General features: G+C 41.3%; 1 protein-coding gene across 6 annotated transcripts in view; it reads right to left on the reverse strand.

Annotated features, from left to right (window-relative positions):
- Positions 1-20,511, reverse strand: part of DOCK11 (dedicator of cytokinesis 11) — a 190,179-nt gene that overhangs the window by 127,538 nt on the left and 42,130 nt on the right. For 4 of the 6 annotated variants that reach the window (XM_023758478.1, XM_023758474.1, XM_006082189.3 and 1 more), the window contains exons 2-6: positions 17,321-17,437; positions 17,138-17,227; positions 16,406-16,488; positions 15,059-15,128; positions 14,055-14,150 (exon numbers count right to left, since the gene is read on the reverse strand). In XM_023758478.1, coding sequence (XP_023614246.1) covers positions 14,055-14,150; positions 15,059-15,128; positions 16,406-16,488; positions 17,138-17,227; positions 17,321-17,437 — 456 coding nt within the window. Of the gene's footprint in view, positions 1-5,405; positions 5,534-14,054; positions 14,151-15,058; positions 15,129-16,405; positions 16,502-17,137; positions 17,228-17,320; positions 17,438-20,511 lie in introns of those variants that run through there. The other 2 variants (XM_023758485.1, XM_023758491.1) reach the window with 2 other exon arrangements.

Raw genomic sequence — 20,511 nt, forward strand, 5'->3', positions numbered from 1 at the left:
TATGAAAAGAGTTTTATTTGGCAACATCGTTCTTGAAAACTACTTCACTTTTGGCAAAGTAGCTGAAATATCCACAATTTATTTCTCCATAGCATGAGTAAACAAAAAATAGAAACATGTTAAGGGGCATTTCTTTTTAGGAAAAGCAGTAAATAGATGTAATGAGCTTGCAGTTATTTTGGACTTGTTTAAACATCATTGATTTTGCAATGAATGACAAAAATATACCAGTGGGAGGAACACCCTAACAGGTTAGACTGGTAAATGCTACAGCTTCTATTTCAGGGAGTGGCCATGTGGGCTATGTCTTATCAACAGAAAGGAGTCCACGAAGAAAAATATCGCTTTGTTTTTCAATGCCAATCAAGTAAATGTTGCTGCATTAGTTTACAAGGGTAGAAAGTGTGTGAGTATGTGTGTGTGTGTGTGTGTGTGTGTGTGTGTAGCATATATATTTTCATATTTGATTTACCCACAGTTGTTTACTGGAGCTACAATTAAATAAATCTAGATTCATACACAAGTATACACATGGTAAATACATACAGAAATATATAGAGAAATATATATATATATATATATATATATATATATATATATATATATGTTTGCTTATTTTCACAACAATGGTACATTCACATCTGTTATTAAAATGATGGAACCAGAAGACCTAAAATTACACACTGAGATTATTTAAAATGAAAAAACACCACTTTCTAAAGTTATTATAATAACTATTTGAGAAAAATTTTGAAAAAAAACACATTTTCCAGGCAGAAATTAATATGAAAAAATTAACACCAGATTAGAATCTGAACAATGATCAAATCTACAACTCAGTGATACAGTCTATAGAATCCACTTGCAGAGTCCATAGCCAGCAACAAAGAGGGACAGAGGAAGGGAAAATACAGAGCAAACAGTTGTGGCACAGAGCCAAATTATAGTCTATAAAAATTTTTTCATGCACAGCTGCCTCACCAAGCAAAGACATTTTGTGGCAGCCGCCACTTCCAATATTAGCCAAGCACATCATTACAAAAGAGATGGAAAGGGATCTGAAATTACAGTAAATCACTTCCTGTAACATTGTAATTATGTCTAAATGTGACACTGAGGTAGGTAGCTCATGAATCTGGGGAGAGGGCAGATGCCTGCAAGTCATTTGATCTTGATTTGCAACCAGCACTCCTGCTCGTCAGCAGTGAAACTGTCCTCAAGACTCTGCTTTTCTCAGTTTCCTCGCTTATAAAATGATGTAATCAGACTACATAATCTGTACGATCATTTTTTCATGATCTACAAATAATTTTATTGAAACTCAATGAATAACACAGCAGCCTTCCTAGGCTAGGGGTAACCCTCCCCCAAATGATTTTCTACAGGAAACTGGGGGTGGGATAGAAGAGGGTGGATAAATGGTATAAAAGGAGATTTGGCTTGGGATGGTGAACACACAATACAATATACAGATGACATGTTATAGAATTGTACGCATGAAACCTGTATAATTTTATTAACCAATGTCACCTCAATAAATTCAATAAAATAAAAATAAGTAAATAGCACAGTTTGTAGAGTAAGGAAGTTTTGAAAAGTCATTTCTGTCAAAATCAGACTCTGCCTCAAGAGATATGTAAAATCTCTCCTCTTTCTAATATTCTATGATATGTTAGATTTCAACGTCTTGGAAGCTTTTAAGGTGACTTTCAAAGAAAAAAAGGAGTACCCTAAATCTCTCATGTGGAACCAAAAGGAAAATCAGAAAAATGACTTTCCTGACATTTTTTAAATTTCCAAGATGTTGCTATTTCGGGTACAGGTCTACATTGTGGGGTTTTTTTTTCAATTTCAAAAAGAAGACAGTTGTTAAAATAACGAGTATACAGTGGTAATTATTCTATATCATACCTTTCATCTGAAGGCCTCAAGTCCTTTGTAACCAATAACTAATTATTTTAATGTCACTAGGGAATAAGAATCATTATCTACATTTTATCTAATAGCAAACTGAGAGACTGAGAACTCACTCAAATTCACAAAGGCAAGTCAGTTTTGGACTAGAATCATAATCATGTGACAGAGACAAAGAGAATTTTGCCCACACCCGTCTAATGGCTTCCCAACGAGGTTCAAATAAGACTCAAAATACTCACCATAGCCTGGGATGATGTACATGATCTGGCCTCAAATGATCTCTTGGACTTTATTCCTAATTCTGCTGCTCCAACTACACTGGTCTACCTGCTGTTCCTCAAACAACCCAAGCAAGCTCCTTTGAGCTTTTCATTTTCTGTTCCCTTAGCCTGGAATCCGCCCCCCCCCCCACCCCCGGTATCCACATTCTTCACTCTCTTTATTTCTTTCAGGTCTTTGCTTAAATCTTTCCTCCTCTGAGAGGTCTCACTGTAGCACTGTATTTTATTTTTTTCATAGAAAGATCACTATCCACATAATCCACATATATATTATTCATCTATCTGTTTATTTATTAATTGTCTCTGTTAGACTGATAAGGTCCATGTCTCATCCACTGCTATATTCTCAGGACCTATAACAGTGCCTGGACTCAATAAAATATTGCAAAATAAATGATGAATGAATAATTCAGTGCAAATTCTCTAACGGTTTCATACAATAGAATGGTGTTTCTTAATGCCCATATTCTTCCTCCTCACCTTTATTATTTTTCCTAAATGGTGAAGTCAGCTGAAAACTTCCCACCTTAATCAGTGAGAAGCATAAATTCTGACCAGAGGCCCATTCAGACCACCCAGAAAAATAAAACAGAGAGGAAGCCAGAGGAGATCATTCTGAAGGCCCTCTGCTGTATAGATGAGAACCTTTTGAACATGACCCTTTCTGGAGCAAGAACGAAGGCCTTTTAACACTCATCTGAATCAAAGATGGAAGGCAAGAAATTTTGAGTACTTAGTATCCTCTAATTTAGGAGACCCTTTTATCATCTATATAATAAGGAGCCAGGGTCGTAAGGACCAATTACCACCTAAGGCTCGACCAGACCTGAAGTCAGTGCTGGGTTGCCATGGCGACCCAGCACTGACTAGGGCCACTGTGGGCGCCCTGACCCAGCACTGACTGCCAAGGGGGCGGCGGATCAGGCCCAGAGAGAGGCCTGCAGAGAGAGAGGTAGGGTCTGATCCGTAGCCTCTGTAGCAGCTGTTGATCAGAACTTGCCTCTCTTTCTCTCCCAGCCTGGCCAACAGCCACGCCTCCATTTCTCTCCAGGCCTCCACAGGGGCTGCTGATCAGCCCCGCCTTTCTGATCAGCCCCGTTGATAGGCCCAGAGACGCTGACTGGCATAGAAACTGACCAATCAGAACCAAATCTGGGTGAATATAAGGAGCCAATGGCTGCCTAGGAGGCGGAGCTTTTGACTCTGACTGGCATAGAAACTGACCAATCAGAACCAAATCTGGGTGAATATAAGGAGCCAATGGCTGCCTAGGAGGTGAAGCTTTTGATGCTGACAGGCATAGAAACTGACCAATCAGAACCAAATTGGCAGAGGAGGGCAGTTGGGAGCAAGATCAGACCAGCAGGGGAGGGCAGTTAGGGGTGATCAGGCTGGCAAGAGAAAGCAGTTAGGGGTGAGATCAGGCTGGCAGAGGAGGGCAGTTGGGAGCAAGATCAAGCCGACAGGGAAGAGCAGTTAGGGGCGAAATCAGGCCAGCAAGGGAGGGCAGTTGGGGGCTCAATCAGGCCAGCAGGGGAGGGCAGTTAGGGGCAACCAGGCAGGCAGAGGCAGTTAGGGGCAATCAGGCAGGCAGGCAGAGAGGTTAGGGGCGATCAGGCAGGCAGGCAGAAAGGTTAGGGGTGATCAGGCAGGCAGGTAGAGGGGTTAGGGGCAATCAGGCAGGCAGGCAGGTGAGTGGTTAGGAGCCAGCAGTCCCAGATTGTGAGAGGGGTGTCCAACTGCCGGTTTAGGCCCAATCCCTAAACCGGCAGTCGGACATCCCCCGAAGGGTCCCTGATTGGAGTGGGTGCAGGCTGGGCTGAGGGAACCCTGCCCCCTCCGTGCACAAATTTCATGCACTGGGCCTCTAGTTTTACATAACAAATCTTGAGTGTTTACCTATGTGTGTTACCTAAAGGGTAATTATTTTTTGCTAAATTACATGAACCAGGACCCCTAAGAAAGGATGCTCTAAAGGCTTTAGAGCAAAATAGGTAGGCAAAGTAGGTGGGACAGGAGCAAAGCAGAAATGGGGCCAGGGAAACTGACTTGACTAATGTTTCAGACAGAACAAAAAAGAGGCAGCGAGGAATGAGACAAATCAGGACAGCAAGAGACATACCGGATCTCAGAGCTGTTCTACAGAAAGGTAAAAGGCACACTGGGGAAGAAAACCCCACAACTCACCAGAAAACTGAGTTGTGCTTAATGCAACAGAATGCCAAGAACGTCATCCTGCTGCAAAACCCCTACCAATAAGGTGGCGATCTAATGTATTACTCATCTCTCTGCACCATCTCATTTTACAGTCCTACCAAGTTTTAATATATCACATAGGCCTACCCACTGGGAAACAGGTTAAAAACCAACGAGCTTTTCATAAGTAATTCCACCATAACTGGGCACTGGAAATTTTTTAACTATTTAGTTTGAGGCAAAGTCTAGTAGGAGGGATCTACACACCCTTCTCATTACAGATGAATTGTTTTATCAGCTTGCGTTCAGCATCTCATGGCCCTGCTCAAATTTTCAGTGACCCTCAATTACCCACATGGCAAGGCTCACATGCCTGATCCAGCATTCAAGGCACTCCCACTATTCTACTAATAATATAAAATGATAACAATTGCTGACATCTGTGGAGTGCTTACTCCATTACATTTGCTGGCTAAGTGCTTTCTTCATAATGTATCATTTAATGCTCATAACCTCCCTGTGTGGTAATTACTATTATCATCTCCATGTTACAGAGGAGAAACTGAGGCACAAGGAAATATCAAAGGACCAGACCAACTTTATCTCCCATTACTACTCAACTTCTCCTAACACAACTGCCCTGTACATATTGCCTGCCATACTCACCTCCTTTCTGATTCCCTTTCTTTGAGGTCCCACCTCCTTCATGAAACCTTCTCTGACCCCAGGTCACAGTGATCTGGACTCATGTAACAACTGGTCTCTGTACCACCTTTAGACAATTCATTATTTTTATTGTGTCTCATCACCCCAAATAGGTTTTAAGCTCTATATGTTACTTCTTTTCAGCCTCCGCAATGCTAACATGTTTTACTAGTGTTCAACATATATTTGATGATGAATTCATTGATTTCTAATAGTATCAGGCATATAAGAAACCCCTAATAAATGATTTTTGACAGTCACCAGTGAATAAGGGGAAATAAAACATAAAAAACAAACTCATATTACCTATAAAATGAGTGCAATCCATTTGTCAGCTGTGAGAGACAGTGTGGTAGACTTGGAAATACAACTCACTAACATATCAAAGATAAAAGATTTTCTCTTCTTTTTGTTCCAACAAACACAGTGACCTCAGCCTCCTAGCAATTATTTTAATGTTGTATGTGCTTTTTAAGGCAAAATCCTCTTTTGATTTGTTGTTCTCCCACTGTAGAAGGGGAAAAAACCCTCCCATAACAATCAAAGAGTTAGTGGGGACTTTTAGACTTCAGATATATAACAAATTACTCTCTTTTGTACAAAAAAAGAAAAGGGCACCAAAAGTGAGTCATATATCAAGCAGTTGAACTTGCAACCCCGATAACATACTAAAACACTTCAACGTTTAATTGCTGAGCATGGGGAGGAGGAAGCTACAGGAATGTGATCAAACTGAGCCAAGAAGATGCATAAAGGTGGGTGTCCCAAGGGTTAGCCAAGAATCTGCAGCAGATTTTTTTAATGAAAAACCACCCTTGAGAGCAGATTCTTCCTTATTCCATATATCATTATATCCCTTAGGAAAACAGTTCTAAATACCACGGGAAGGTCATGTCCAATATCATAGCTATCTAGTTCACATTAAATTCCTTCACTAATACAAAAAGAAGTTAACAAAAGCAGATGTGTCCACCAACTACTTGAGAAAGAGGGAATGAAAATGAACAGGTTTCTGTGGGAATTGGAATCTCTGTCAAAGGGATCATTTCTTTTCTATGATCTTAAATTTCTCTCCAAAACTTTTCCAGGAATTGAAGAGTTGCAATGGGTGTGTTTTCATCAACTAGAAAGTACAAATTGAGGAAATTAATAACCTATGACAGGATTTGTCTTGTTTTAACATGAACACCAAGAATAAAGCAAATTATAAGCTCTGAGTAAAGTGGTCACTGGCCCCAGGCAACCAAGAGAGCTTCTGTAAGAGCTGTGTGAGGCCAACGTCCTCCTAGTGAGCGGAAGTACTCAGGCACTGAGACTGTGACTTGTGGAGTGATCCACATCATTAGCCTCTCTCCAGTAGTCTGAGTTCCTCCGGGCTACTTTCTCAGTCAATAATGGGGATGCTCAAAAAGCACTTCTGGGGAAAAATGACAATTGCAGAAAATGGTGAAGACCATATCTTAACAACAGACCAGATCTGAGGGGAAGGCGTACACTGGGGAAAATGCAAACTTTTATTCCATAAAAAGGGGATGTATAATCTTCACCAGCCCCTTTTTCCCTAGAGCCCATCACCATCGACTTGAATGTTCTTGAAAGCTCTGTGGCAGCTAGCTAGGGAGGTTTAACTTTCTAAAGCAACCCATATATGAATTACTTTAGCTACATTATTCAATCGCATTACAAGTCATGTGGCTGCTTTCTTAAAAGACCGTATAGTAGGCATCTTCTGATTTCCTTTTATCTACTGGATTTTGCTGAATCTCTTCTCTTTTTTCTTCTTTCTTTTCTTTCCACCTTCTCTCATAACTTTATTTTTCCCTTCATTGTTAATGCATTCCCTTATTTCTGACAGTCAAAATGTCCAGGGCCCAACCAGCATGGCTCAGTGGTTGAGCGTCAACCTATGAACCATGTAGTCATTGTTCGATTCCTGGTCAGGGCACATGCCCGGGTTGCTGATTGCTGGCTCAATCCCCAGTGTGGGGCATGCAGGAGGCAGTCGATCAGTGATTCTCTCATCATTGATGCTTCTATCTCTCTCTCCCTCTCCCTTCCTTTCTGAAATCAATAAAATATATAAAAACAATAAAAATAAAATGTCCAGGAAAAGAACTTGGACTTATTGATAAAGGCACTTAAAAGTGGTTGTGCATCATTTCAAACCTTCCAAAGGATTAATTCTACATAATTTTTCAAATCCAGAAATTTGTACATGAACAAAAACCTTTACATGCACAGCTCACACTAAAAGGCACCAAGTTGCTCTGCTTTAATACATGTCAGCCCCAGCGTGATCTACAGGCTAATGTCAAGCCACAGCGCATCAAGAAGGCACAGATGAAATAGGAGAGAAGATGCGTGGCTCCTGCAGGCTGTTATTTGCCAATGAGTCATGATGAATACCCAGATCCTTCTGCTGTAGCTTCCTGGTTCATCTGCTGTGAGTTTACAGGGCTATAAAAGCTTGAATTTTCCAATAGAAAAGGTTCTCTGCTCTCAACTCAGTGAGTTCTAGCCCTGTAGTGCTCGTTGCTAAAGCTACCAAAGCTTCTCACCAGTGTGGGCTGAAGGTCTCAGCAGGCAGGGGCCTCCAGATGCATTCAGGGTAAAACTGCCACCAACACCAGGAAAATGACTAGATAATAGCACACCGGAATCATCTTCCCGTCTGCTTGTGAGACTCATTAATTTTCTTCACTTTAAAGCCATCGGAGTAGAAACCAATACCAGTATATACAAATTTCCTTTCAGAGTGTCTCATAGATTCTGTCAGCCCTTTATCTCAGTTCTTCTGCCTCTGCTCTTCCCAGCTCTCCTAGAGCTGTGTCAGCCAGTCACCCCACCTTTAGGTTTAGCCTCTCTCCTAGGCCTGAGCCAATCCAGGCCTGAAGCAGGAGGAAGGTGTATGACCCCCACCTTGGAACAGAACACCTCAGGGTACAAGCCCAAGTCCCCTGGTACACCTTGGTTGATAGGCCTGGACTTCCACTACTCCAAATTCCAGCCTGGCAACTACAAAATGGCTGCCCATGCCCAATCCGCTCCCAGTCCGCTCCATACACTCATGTGCCCTCTACTTATATACAGAGAGGGTACAGTAAACATTGCAAGTTTCAACTAATTTCAACAATGGTGAACTAAATAACAGTTAAAACACAATTACTCTAGGAAAAAAATATCTTGGCAAAATCCCTCAGATGCCTTAACTGAATTGGGCTGAACCTTCCTCTCATGCCCATTCTAGCAGTGATTAATCCTGAAATACAACACTACTGCTATGGCTCAGGAGGTGAAACCAGGAGAATACAGGATATATATTCACCTCCCAGAAATCCAAAATGGGGACTCATAATCCATAATGGAAAATAGCTGGGATAAGTGAAATCCATACCCAAAGACAATTCCCAAATCTCATTATAGGCTTATTCTTTTTTTTTTTCTTTTTAAAGCTGTGTAGCACATATGACCAAGTTGGTTTATTCTTCTTTTCCTTCCTTTGCCTACTGGTTGGTAGAGGTTTTCAAAAGAAATGTGTTTTTATGGTCTGTGAATTATACCTCACAGAAAAAACAACAAGTGTCCAAAATATGAACAGCTGGAGATAAAAAGAGGGAAAGCAAAGAGCCTGTGCTCAGCAGCAGCAGAATAACAATTAGCTGGAGACAAACCGCAGCTGTCCCCTTTAGCCAGGCCATGTGGTCACCAGGTTGCCTCAGACCCTCCACCCTTTCATGAATTTCTGCTTCCTGGCTGGCCCCTGTAAGTGGTGGACTTTGCAACCTTGGAGATAGATAATACACAAGCTAAACAATCGACCTCTGACTGACTGAATTCATCTTCTATTGCTGTTGTAACAAATCACCACAAACTTAGTGGTTTCAAACAGCACAAATGTATTACCTCACAGTTCTATAGGCTAGAAGTCCAACATGGGTCTCACTGGGCTCAAATCAAAGTTGTAGCAGAGCCCTGCTCCCTTTCAGAGGTTCTAAGGTAGAATCCTGGCCTTTTCCGGCTTCCAGTGGCTACCCACATTTCTTAGCCCATGGTTCCTTCCTTCATTGTCAAAGCCAGCAACATGGCACCTCTCAACATAGCTTATCTCTTTCCCTAACTCTCCTCTTTAGCCTCCCTCTTCCTAGTATAAGCACCCTTGTGATTACATTGCCCCCCCCCCCCGAATAATCCAGGATAATCTCCTGATCTGCTGATTAGCAATTTCAATTCCCCTTTGCTAGGTAAAAGAATATTTACAGCAAGCATGTCAAACTCAAAGTATAGTGGGGATACCTTAGATCAGTGATGGCGAACCTATGACACGCGTGTCAGAGGTGACACGCGAACTCATTTTTTTTGGTTGATTTTTCTTTGTTAAATGGCATTTAAATATATAAAATAAATATAAAAAATATAAGTCTTTGTTTTACTATGGTTGCAAATATCAAAAAATTTCTATATGTGACACGGCACCAGAGTTAAGTTAGGGTTTTTCAAAATGCTGACACGCTGAGCTCAAAAGGTTCACCATCACTGCCTTAGATCAAGCATGTCAAACTCATGGCCCACAGGCCGTATGCAGCCCATAACAAATATTGTGTGGCTCAACCATTATAACGGTATGTAAGAAACTTTTTAATAAAATTTCTGGTAACTTAATTTTTACAAAATCCTGTTATACATAATTATTAATAATGAACTACAATGTTCGATAATGACTGATTACTATAATGGTGTTGCATTCATTTCCCTTATGTGCCTTACGCGCAGGCGCACCATTTCTCTCCACTAATACTAGCAACGAATATTTTAGCAGCCAATTGCCACGTCATTAGTCTTGGACTGACTTATTTGGTGTGCGCAACAGGAAATATTTCACTTTCAGAGAACAAGAAAAACAGGTTTATTTGTGTTACGCTTATTAATTTGTGCAGTTATTCAGTGTCTGGTTAAGTTAATGTTCAAGAAAAAAATATTAATTTTTTTATTAAAATGTTCTGCTATTTTATGTTAACAATGACTCATTTATTTCAGCCCTTTGTCTTCTGCATGTTTCTATTGAAATAAACCTACGTTTCTATGAAAATGAAAGCTTTTTTTTTTTTGCAGCCCACATAAACTTAAACCTTGTTTAGTTAGCCCATGTTAGTCTTTGAGTTTGACCTGCTTGATGTACAGGTTCCAGGGATTAGAACATGGACATTTTGGGGTGTCGGGATATTATTCTGCCTACCACATCAACCAATCCATTATTTCAAAAATTAGGAAAAAACTTTAAAGCATGTACTTTTTATAGGCAAGTGTATTTTGATTTATAATATAATGAAGACCTTAAGAAAGTTTTATGTAAATCAAATTATAATTTACAGGCATTAGATCAATTCACTATTGAAAGGAACCCTGTGGTGAATTGTTTTATAAAGATATTAGAGGCCTGGTGCACAAAATTCATGCACGGGTACGGTCCCTAGGCCTGGCCAGCGATTGAAGCAGGAGCGTCTGGCATGGAAGGGCAGGTTCCAGCTGACCTCTGGGCCCTGGGCAGCACCTGGGCTCCTGCTCGCACCCACCTTGCCCTGGCGCCACCTGCTCACCTGATCCACCATCCTGCTGCGGTCCCGCTCTCATCAGGGCTTATCAGGGCTGGCAGTGCCTCCACTGACACCCGCTGCCAGTGCTGCGTGGCCAACGCCAGCCATATTCCACACCATCCCCTGGTGCTCAGCACACATCATAGCGAGCAATCAAACTCTCAGTCTCCCAGTTGAATGACCGCCCAAGGGGACAATTTGCATATTAGGCTCTTACTATAAAGGATTAATTCCCTAATGTTTTATTTTATGCTTGAGCATGGACAAAACTTTTAATTTTTTTGAGAATGTTAAGGGGAAAGGACTGGAGTAAAAAACTATAAAACTTCTGTAGCCAGTGTGGCTCAATGGTTGAGCATTGACCTATGAACCAGGAGATCACAGGTTCGATTCCCAGTAAGGGTATATGCCTGGGCTTCAGGCTCAATCCCCAGTGTGGGGCATGCAGGAGGCAGCCAATCAATGATTCTCTCTCATGATTGATGTTCTATCTCTCTCTCCCTCTCCCTTCCTCTCTGAAATCAATAAAAATATATTTTAAAAACAAACAAACCATAAAGCTGTCCTGACCAGTTTAGCTCAGTTTGTTGGAGCATCGTCCCACAGACCAAAAGGTTCAATCCCCAGGCAGGGTGTGTATGGAAGGCGGCCAATCAATGTTTCTTTCTTTCTTTCCTTCTCTCTCTCTCTCTCTCTCTCTCTCTCTCTCTCTCCTTTCGTCCTTCCCTCCCTCTACCTTCCTCTCTCTTAGAAATCAATAAAAGCATATTTTTTAAGAACCATAGAACCATTTTCTAATAACCTGCACAGAATTGTAACCTTCACATATGCATTCCTTTACCCAGGTAACGCTTACAGTAGATATAATAAAGACTTGCGACTCACCCACTCAGCCAGTGAGCACCAAGAGTGTGCTGGTTAAGAGCAAAGGCTCAGGCATCAGCCTGTGTAGGTACAAATCCCACCTCTGAAAAGTTGGAGTTGTGTGACCTTGGGTTAATCATTGAATTTATTTGTGCCTCACTTTCCACATCTATAAACTAATAATATAGTACCTCTAACACAGGGCTTCCATGAGGATTAATTGAGATCCAGAATATAAAACACTTAGTATGGTGCCTGGCACATACTCACTAAATAGATTCTCTTATCATCATGTGCAAAGGCCTGTGATTAGGTGCAGGAGACAAATAAGAAGTATCCTAGAACTTATTATTCATTATTTCCAGAGCTTGAAAATGAAAGTGAGAACAGGACTTGACCACTAAATGGAAAGCAGCAAGTGAGATATTAAATCAAGATAAAATTTGAGTCTTTCCTTGGTAGATACCTATGATTTCTGCTTGCAGGCAATGTGCAAGACAGAATGACCTTCAAAACTTAATGGAAGTGTGAATCATCTTCAGCAAACCACATGATCTTATACTGAATATCTGATAGAACGGTTCTATTGGGGTATCAGAGAATAATTTATTTCCCAGCTCAGAATCTCCAAGGAGCTTCTTAGTTTTACCTTTGGATTTTAATGGTTCTTCAGTCTACCAAACAAAGCCAACCTCATGTCTGAGACATTCAAGGCCCTGCACAATGTAATCCCTTTCTCTGTTTCTACCTTGTGTGACAAAGCCCTTACACAGACCCACTATTCTGACCAAACTAGAAAACTCTCTAGTTGTGCCCTAGCTGGATTGGCTCAGTGGACAGAGTGTCAGCCTAGGGACTGAAGGGTCCTGAGTTTGAGTTTGATTCTGGTCAAGGGCTCATGTGAGGGTTGCGGGCTCGATCCCCAGTGGGGGATGTGCAGGAGACAGCCGATCAATGATTCTCTCTCATCATTGATGTTTCTAACTCTCTCTGCCTCTCCCTTCCTCTCTGATATCAATAAAAATATATTTTACACAAAACGAAAAACTCTCTAGTTCTGACAGTACTAATGTACTGCTTTCTGTAGTAGTTAATTTGATATGTTTTGTATCTAGCTAGCCTGGAAGTTATCGGAGGCAAGAAACCCCCATCTTACATAACCATGTATTTTCCCTCCACACATTACATTTATTTCCACATAGAAATCTTTGCCAGAAGGTAGGGGGTTTGGGGGGCTGGGTGAAAAAGGTAAAAGCACAAATTGGTAGGTACAAAATAGTTACAGGGATATAAAGTACAGCACAGGAAATCTATTCAATAACATTGTAGTAACTATGTATGGTGCCAGGTGGGTACTGGAAATAGGGGGAATCACTTTGTAATGTATATGATAGGCTAACCACTATGCCGCACACCTGAAACTAATAGGAAATAATATAAAATGTAAACTGTACCTGAGAAATAAAAATCCTATATAATAAAAGCCTAATATGCAAATTGTCCCCTCGAACGGTCGTTCGTTCAACCGGGAATTCAACCAGGAGACCGGGAGTTCGACCGCTCACTATGACATGTGCTGACCACCAGGGGATGGCACAAAACATGGCAAGTGTTGGCGACTCACTGTGACCTCTCGCCGGCTACTTGGGGGCGGGGGTGACAGGGACGGAGGTGCGTTGAGAATGCGGTGTGTTCACCCAGCTCACTCTCACTCCCCCTGCTACCCTCCCCTGGGATGCCGGGGCTCTCGCGTGGGGGATGCCCCTGCACTCAGGTGCCCGGCGCCCATGAGGAGCCCGCCCCACACCCATGCTGCCTCTTCTGGGTAAGCCTGGCCACAGCCACTGGGACTGCAGGGCCCGGTAGGGCTCCCTATGGGTTCACGCAGGAGCCGGTCTGTGAGGCCAGCCGGGAGAGAGCGTGCTGCCTGCTGGCTTCTGTGCGGCGCTGCTAGAGGCCCATGCTGTGCCCCCAACCACGGCGTCCAGCCACGCTCACTGCATCTCCTCATGGGGACTCGGGTGCCTTGATTCAGACAGAGGAGGGGCATGCGGGGGCCTAGGGGCTGAGGTGCCTTCCAGGGCCCAGAGGTCAGCTGGGACCTGCTCTTCCATGCCAGACACTCACACTTCGATCGCCGGCCAGGCCTAGGGACTGCACCCATGCACAAATGTCATGCACTGGGCCTCTGGTAAGTAAATAAAAGAAACAGAAACTTTGATGCCCTTTTGTTTCAAAGCTATTTTCTTCATTCCTCTGAAAGTCTCCTTTTTCAACTTCTTGATTCAGAAGATAATAACTACTTTTCTTTTAAAGTTACACTTCTTAATTCATCCTGAGACTTCAGATTTTTAAAATTGCATACATCTGTGAAAATCTTCTCATTAAAGTTTTTTTTGTTAGGGTTCATTGTAAAAAATTTTTTAAAGAAATATTCTTTCTAGACAGGCTACTAATGAGAATATCCTTAAAATGATGAAATACTATAAGTACTTCTTACCTTCATGGTAACTGTGATGGTGCTATTTACATTTGCTTTGTACAACCAGCCTTGTTTTATCACACCACCCTTCTGAGAACACAAAGAAGATGAATCCTGAAAAGAGCAAAAACCATCAGTGAAACAACAGCCAGGCATCTAATCAAATAGTATTTGGGGGACACGAACTAGGCCCTGCTCCAGTTTCTAATCGAAGCCTAACGGTCCCTTCCCTCCAAGAGGATGCCTGATTAAACTTAAAATGAAAGACTCTATGCTGTGCACACAGTAGGCACTCAATATTTACTTAATTGTATGAGCCGTCATCTGGGAAAATCTTCTGCATTATGTCAACAAGCAAAATGCACCTCAAAATGTCACAGACATCCGGGCCATCTGTCCCCTGAGGGATATATCAGGCAGGAGAGTCCAGATGAATCATCACATCACATGCCCAGTGTAGGAAAAGCAACTCCACAAGCATGTCTCACAGGTGGTAAAACATTCTATATAATAAAAGCCTAATATGCTAAGTGTCTGACCATTCGTATGACGTGCACTGACCAGCAGGGGGCAGACGCTCCGACCAGTAGGTTAGCTTGCTGCTGGGGTCCCGCCGATCAGGACTGGGTGAGGGCCCTGGAGCCCTCCTGCAGCCCCTCCCGGGCCCGATCATGCACCGGTGGGGTCCCTCGGCCTGGCCTTCGCCCTCTCACAATCCGGGACCCCTCGGGGGATGTCAGGGAGCCAGTTTCGGCCCAATAACCACAAGTCAGGCCAAGGGACCCCACCAGTGCACAAATCTGTACATCGGGCCTCTAGTGTTTATATACAAATCACAGCCCAGTTCACTTGATTTTTCCCCCCAATTCCATTTGTAAATGCAACTTTTTTAAAAAATATCTAATTAGTTTAAAAGTTGGCCATGGATCATTCAAATATAATTCTTCCCCTCATCTTTTCTTAAGGAAATCTCTCAATAGAAGGGACCTTGAAGAAACCAGTGCAGTGGCCCCAATCTTTACCTCATCTTTCTCACAGTCCTCATCAATTTCAAATACATGATTGGGAATCTTTTCTGGTCTCATGGATTTGCTGAAAATGCAAGAGAATTGTCTTAAACACTGAACAGAACAAAAAACATAACATAATAAGAAAGACTTCTTTCTTTCACAAGAAAATGCCAAGACATGAAGAGGAGAAATTCTTTTCTCCTTCCCAAACTCAGATTCTCTCCTCTGACTAAACTTATATTACCTTTTATATAAGGACTCCCACACGTGCAGCCAGCAGCAAAGATATAACTAAGCCCAGATACTTTATCAGGGAAGGACAGAAATTGTCAAAGAATGTGTACCAGAGCTGTTATTGGTGGCAAAACCTTATCTTTCCCCAGGTCAAAAAGCAACATAGTGTCCTGGCCACTGTGGCCCAGTTGGTTGAGCGTCATCCCATGCACAGAAAGGAATTCAGTTTGATTCCCAGGTTGCAGGTTCCATCCCTGGTTGGGGTACATGCGGAAGGCAACCAGTTGATATCTCTCTCTCTCTCTCTCCCTCTCTCTCTCTCTCTCTCTCTCTCTCTCACTCTCTCTTTCTCTCTCACTCTCTCTCTCTCTCTCTCTCTCTCAAAATATTAATTAAAATATATTTTTTAAAAAGCAACAGTGTAATTACGACTCTATCATCTGCTTGGTGTATGACCTCCAACAGGTCACCTTAGGAGTCAGTTTTACAGGACGTCTTTAGGACTCAGTTTTCTCCTCTGAGAAAGTGCTTTAAAAACTATAAAAGGATATACAAAGTCTTATTTCTCCAAAACTTTATGTGTATGCTACCCTGTGAGGTTGGCAGTATTATGGATGAGAAAAGGGGGAAAAAATGAGGGCTCAAACGGACTGAGTGACTGGCCCAAGGTCATCCGGCAAGTATATGGTAGAAATAAAATTGGAACCTTGACTGTCTGACTCCTGAGCCACTGTACTCATGGTGGTCCTTCAACTCAACTGAAAGAGATACACTTTGTCAAGCGATTATCTGGGGTCATCAAATTGAGCCATATATTTTCTAGCCTTTTCATTGACACCACTGGAAAATACTCAGTATGTTATCCAGAATCAAATAAAGATCATTTTATGGTCAATACAGATAGACCAAAGCCAAAAAGTGAACTCATACATTTTGGAAAGAATTTCAGTGAGCAAAGTGAAGACATATTCAGTTACCCAAAATATTGCATTTACAAAACATGCTGGTTGCTTGAGGTTTTGCTTTACCATAAATTATAACTAAGAAGTTTCACAAGTGGTTAAAAAAAAGATAAAATGCTTAGTAATTCTCCTTCTGAAGGCTTCACTTGAATTCTGTACTTACCATGGCAACATTCGAAAGTCTCCAGAGAAGTCTTCATACTTGTAGTTTACCACATGCCAATCTGTGCTGTAGGTTTTAATACACTGAAAGAAAAATCTTTAATTTGATATGTACAAAAAGTATACATATAGCCATTTTTTTAAAAATCAGGTAATGAGCTGTAAAACTTAAAAATCACTTGGGAAATTTTGGTATTTGGATATTCCTTTGGGGATTGACTGTGTTTCTCTAAACCAGTGATGGCGAACCTATGACACACGTGTCAGAGGTGATACGCGAACTCATTTTTTTGGTTGATTTTTCTTTATTAAATGGCATTTAAATATATAAAATAAGTATCAAAAATGTAAGTCTTTGTTTTACTATGGTTGCAAATATCAAAAAATTTCTATGTGACACGGCACCAGAGTTAAGTTAGGGTTTTTCAAAATGCTGACACGCCGAGCTCAAAAGGTTTGCCATCACTGCTCTAAACCAATTGGCAGCAATAAATGCCAATTCTTATGCTCTCTTCAACACTGAATCCAAGTGCAGACAATATTCAAATCCAAAAGAAAAAGACTAAGAACACATGCTACTTGTGAAAGTATTTAAGCTGTAATCTCTGTATCACATCATATAGACTTATGTAGGTCAGTTAAAGTAACAGCAATTTTATTTTCCATTTATAATAAAAGGAAGAATATTTGAAATATACGATGAATGTTCCTCTGTAACCTTTCAGCCTCTTACCTCCTTGACAAACAGACTCTGGGCCCTTTTCTCAGCATCTTCTGGGACAGTGGATTGCACTGTTCTGCGCTGACGACTTATCACCGAGATCTAGAAGACAAGGATCATTCTTGCTGTAAAAACTGGCTTGGCAAATGCAGGGTTTTATTTCTTTTTTTAAAAAAAAAGTGCTTGTGAACTCACGGATATGTCTTCCATTGGAAACATAAGCAGGTCTCTGAGGGGGTCACTGTAAATCTGGGTTTTTCTTTGCAAGATAACATTCTCATAGTCCAAGGGCTCAACAACTTTGGTCTTCTCCTTAATAAGAAATAAAGGGAAAATTAATATGGTCAAACTCACAAGGTAAGTTTCTCTCCAGGTGCTAAAGATACATTATTTCACAAGAGAAGAGATTACAGATGATGATAAGCACTTAAAGGAGACATTTTTCAGGAGATATATCCTCCATAACTAGACACACACAACAAATACATACACATAGACCTCTCTGCTACAGACAAGAGTTCTGGTGAGATGACACTGTACTCTGCTTATCCATGTGCCTTCCAAAATTTATTGAATTTAATGTAACACAGCCAAGCTAGCGTGGCTCAGTGGTTGAGCATCAACCTATGAACCAGGAGGTCACAGTTCGATTCTCGGTCAGGGCACATGCCCAGGTTGCAGACTCAATCCCCAGTGTGGGGTGTGCAGGAGGCAGCCAATCAATGAGTCTCTCTCATCATTGATGTTTCTCTATCTCTCTCCCTTTTCCTTCCTCTCTGAAATCAATATATTTTAAAAAGTAACACAAAAAGTTGATATTTATTGAATATGCACTATTCACTGAGTAACTGGGGAGAAAGTATCAACATTCATGTGTCTACTCTGTACCAGGCACACTGTCCAAAGGGTGTATCAATTTCTGGCATAGTTAGGGCAAGCACAGGTACAAGAGATGCTTGATCCAATGGTCATGGCATAAAAGGGTGAGGTTCCAAGTAGCAAAGTCAGTGGATCCCTGTTGGACTTCCAGGCGACCTGGGCATTGATAGTAGGGCCCCATCCTGAGGCTAAAATTACAAGGAGCAGGGTCAGTGACTCCAAGTAATCTAGGATATGATTTATTAATAACAGTGCTAAAAGCATTTACTGAGCCTTTCTATATACAAGGCATCACTCCAAGGCTTTCTCTACATTTTCTCATGTAATACTCAAAACAATGCTATAAAATAGGTTTAATCTTTATCCTCATGTTTAGGTGAGGAAGTCCTGAACTGAATTCAGGTTAAGTAACTTGCCCACCTTCAGAGCTGTAATTCAAATCTGGGTCTATGACAGTGGTCGGCAAACTCATTAGTCAACAGAGCCAAATATCAACAGTACAACAATTGAAATTTCTTTTGAGAGCCAAATTTTTTAAAGTTAAACTATATAAGTAGGTACACTGTTATTAATTAGGGTACGCCTGTGCCGCATCTTCCGTCCCCTGACTGACCGACCGACACCCCCCCACTTCTTCTAACACCACTTCTTCAAAATAGACTCGCCCAGGCCAAAAATCAACTTCTGCACATGGGCCACAAAGTTTCAATCGCACTGTATGTGCGCGCCCGCACGAGGTATTTTATGGAAGAGCCACGCTCAAGGGGCCAAAGAGCCGCATGTGGCTCGCGAGCCACGGTTTGCCGACCACTGGTCTATGACTACAAAGGTGCTATTCTCTCTACCTCAGGCAGCCTTTCCTCCCCTCAGAAGTAACAAACCTACTAATGTTCAAGGTACTGATCTTGGAATAGAGTCCCATCACCTACCTTCCTACCATCTTTTCCTTCACTAAACTTCCATGATCTGACATACCATCTATTTACCTCTCTGCCTATCTAAGAACAGGGATTCTCCTTTATAGTTCACTGCCAAAATCTCAGAACCTAGAACATTCAGTAACAGATGAATTTAAGATTATATTAAAACTTAACATCATGATGGATTATGGGGTTATATTTATATTTGTGTACAAAGTATCTAAGGCAGTTTCTAGTACAAAGTATCAACACAATCCTTTGATAACAGTTTTTAATTGGTTCACAACAGGTCACAGCTATAGCACAGTTCCATATCTGAAAGGCATCTCAGAGCTTCCTCTATAAGATTACTTAGAAAGATAAGTATAAAACACTCTCACCAATAAGAATCAGTGTTCAACAAGTCTAAAAGATTCTAACAATAACAGTACAGAGGTTCTTCCACAAATTAAAAATAGAACTACCATATAATCCAGCAATCCCACTTCTGGGCATATATCCAAAGGAAATAAAATCACTATCTCAAAGAGATATCTACACTCTCATGTTTATTACAGTATTGTTCACAATAGCCAAGACATGGAAACAACTCAAGTGTCCCTACAGATGAATGGATAAGAAAATGTGACAAACACACACAATGGAATATTGTTCAGTCACAAGAAAAAAGAAAATCCTGCCATTTGTGACAACACTGATAAATCTGGAAGGCATTGTGTTAAGTGAAATAAGCCACACACAGAAAGACAAATACTGTATGGTAACACTTAATGTGGAATCTTAACAAAGTAAGGAGAGCCCAGTCGGTGCAGCTCAATGGTTGAGCATCCACCTATGAACCAAGAAGTCACTGGTTCGATTCCTGGTCGGGGCACATGCCTGGGTTGTGGACTCGAACCACAGTGTGGGTCATGCAGGAGGTATCAATGATTTTCTCTCATCATTGATGTTTCTCTCTCTCTCACCCTCTCCCTTTCTCTTTGAAATCAATAAAAAATGTGTATTTTTTAAAGTAAGTAGAATGGTGGTTTCTAGGGGCAGAGAGTTAAAGGAAAATGGGGGAGACATTGGTCAAAGACTTTCAATGTAAGATGAATAAGTTCTGAGGATCTAATGTACAGCATGGTGACAACAGTTTACTTGTAAGTTGCTGAGAGAGTAGATCTGAAAAAGTTTTCACCACACACACAAAAAAAGTTAACTATGTGAAGTGACAGATGTGAATTAAGTTGACTGTGGTAATCATTTCCCAATGTATAGATATATTAAATCACCACATTGTATAATTTAAATATGTACATTTTCTTTTTCAATTATACCTCAAAAAAGCTAGGGAAAAATTTCCTAACGAAGGTATACTTCACTTCAAGTCCTAAATTTGGACTTGTAGAACCGTGAGATCAAATCAAGCAGATCACCCCTATCATGTTTGTGAATACTTATGAAAATTGAGTCAAAATAGAAAAAAATCCTATTTGGGGACCTCAGAGATTTTCTAATAGGAAAATTGGACTCCTTGTCCCTTATGTACCATGTTCGCATGGACCCCAAGAGAAAGGAAACTGTGACTGCAGCTTCTAGCTCTAA

Source organism: Myotis lucifugus, unplaced genomic scaffold (genome assembly GCF_000147115.1).
Source record: "Myotis lucifugus unplaced genomic scaffold, Myoluc2.0 scaffold_2, whole genome shotgun sequence".
Taxonomy (NCBI): Eukaryota; Metazoa; Chordata; class Mammalia; order Chiroptera; family Vespertilionidae; genus Myotis; species Myotis lucifugus.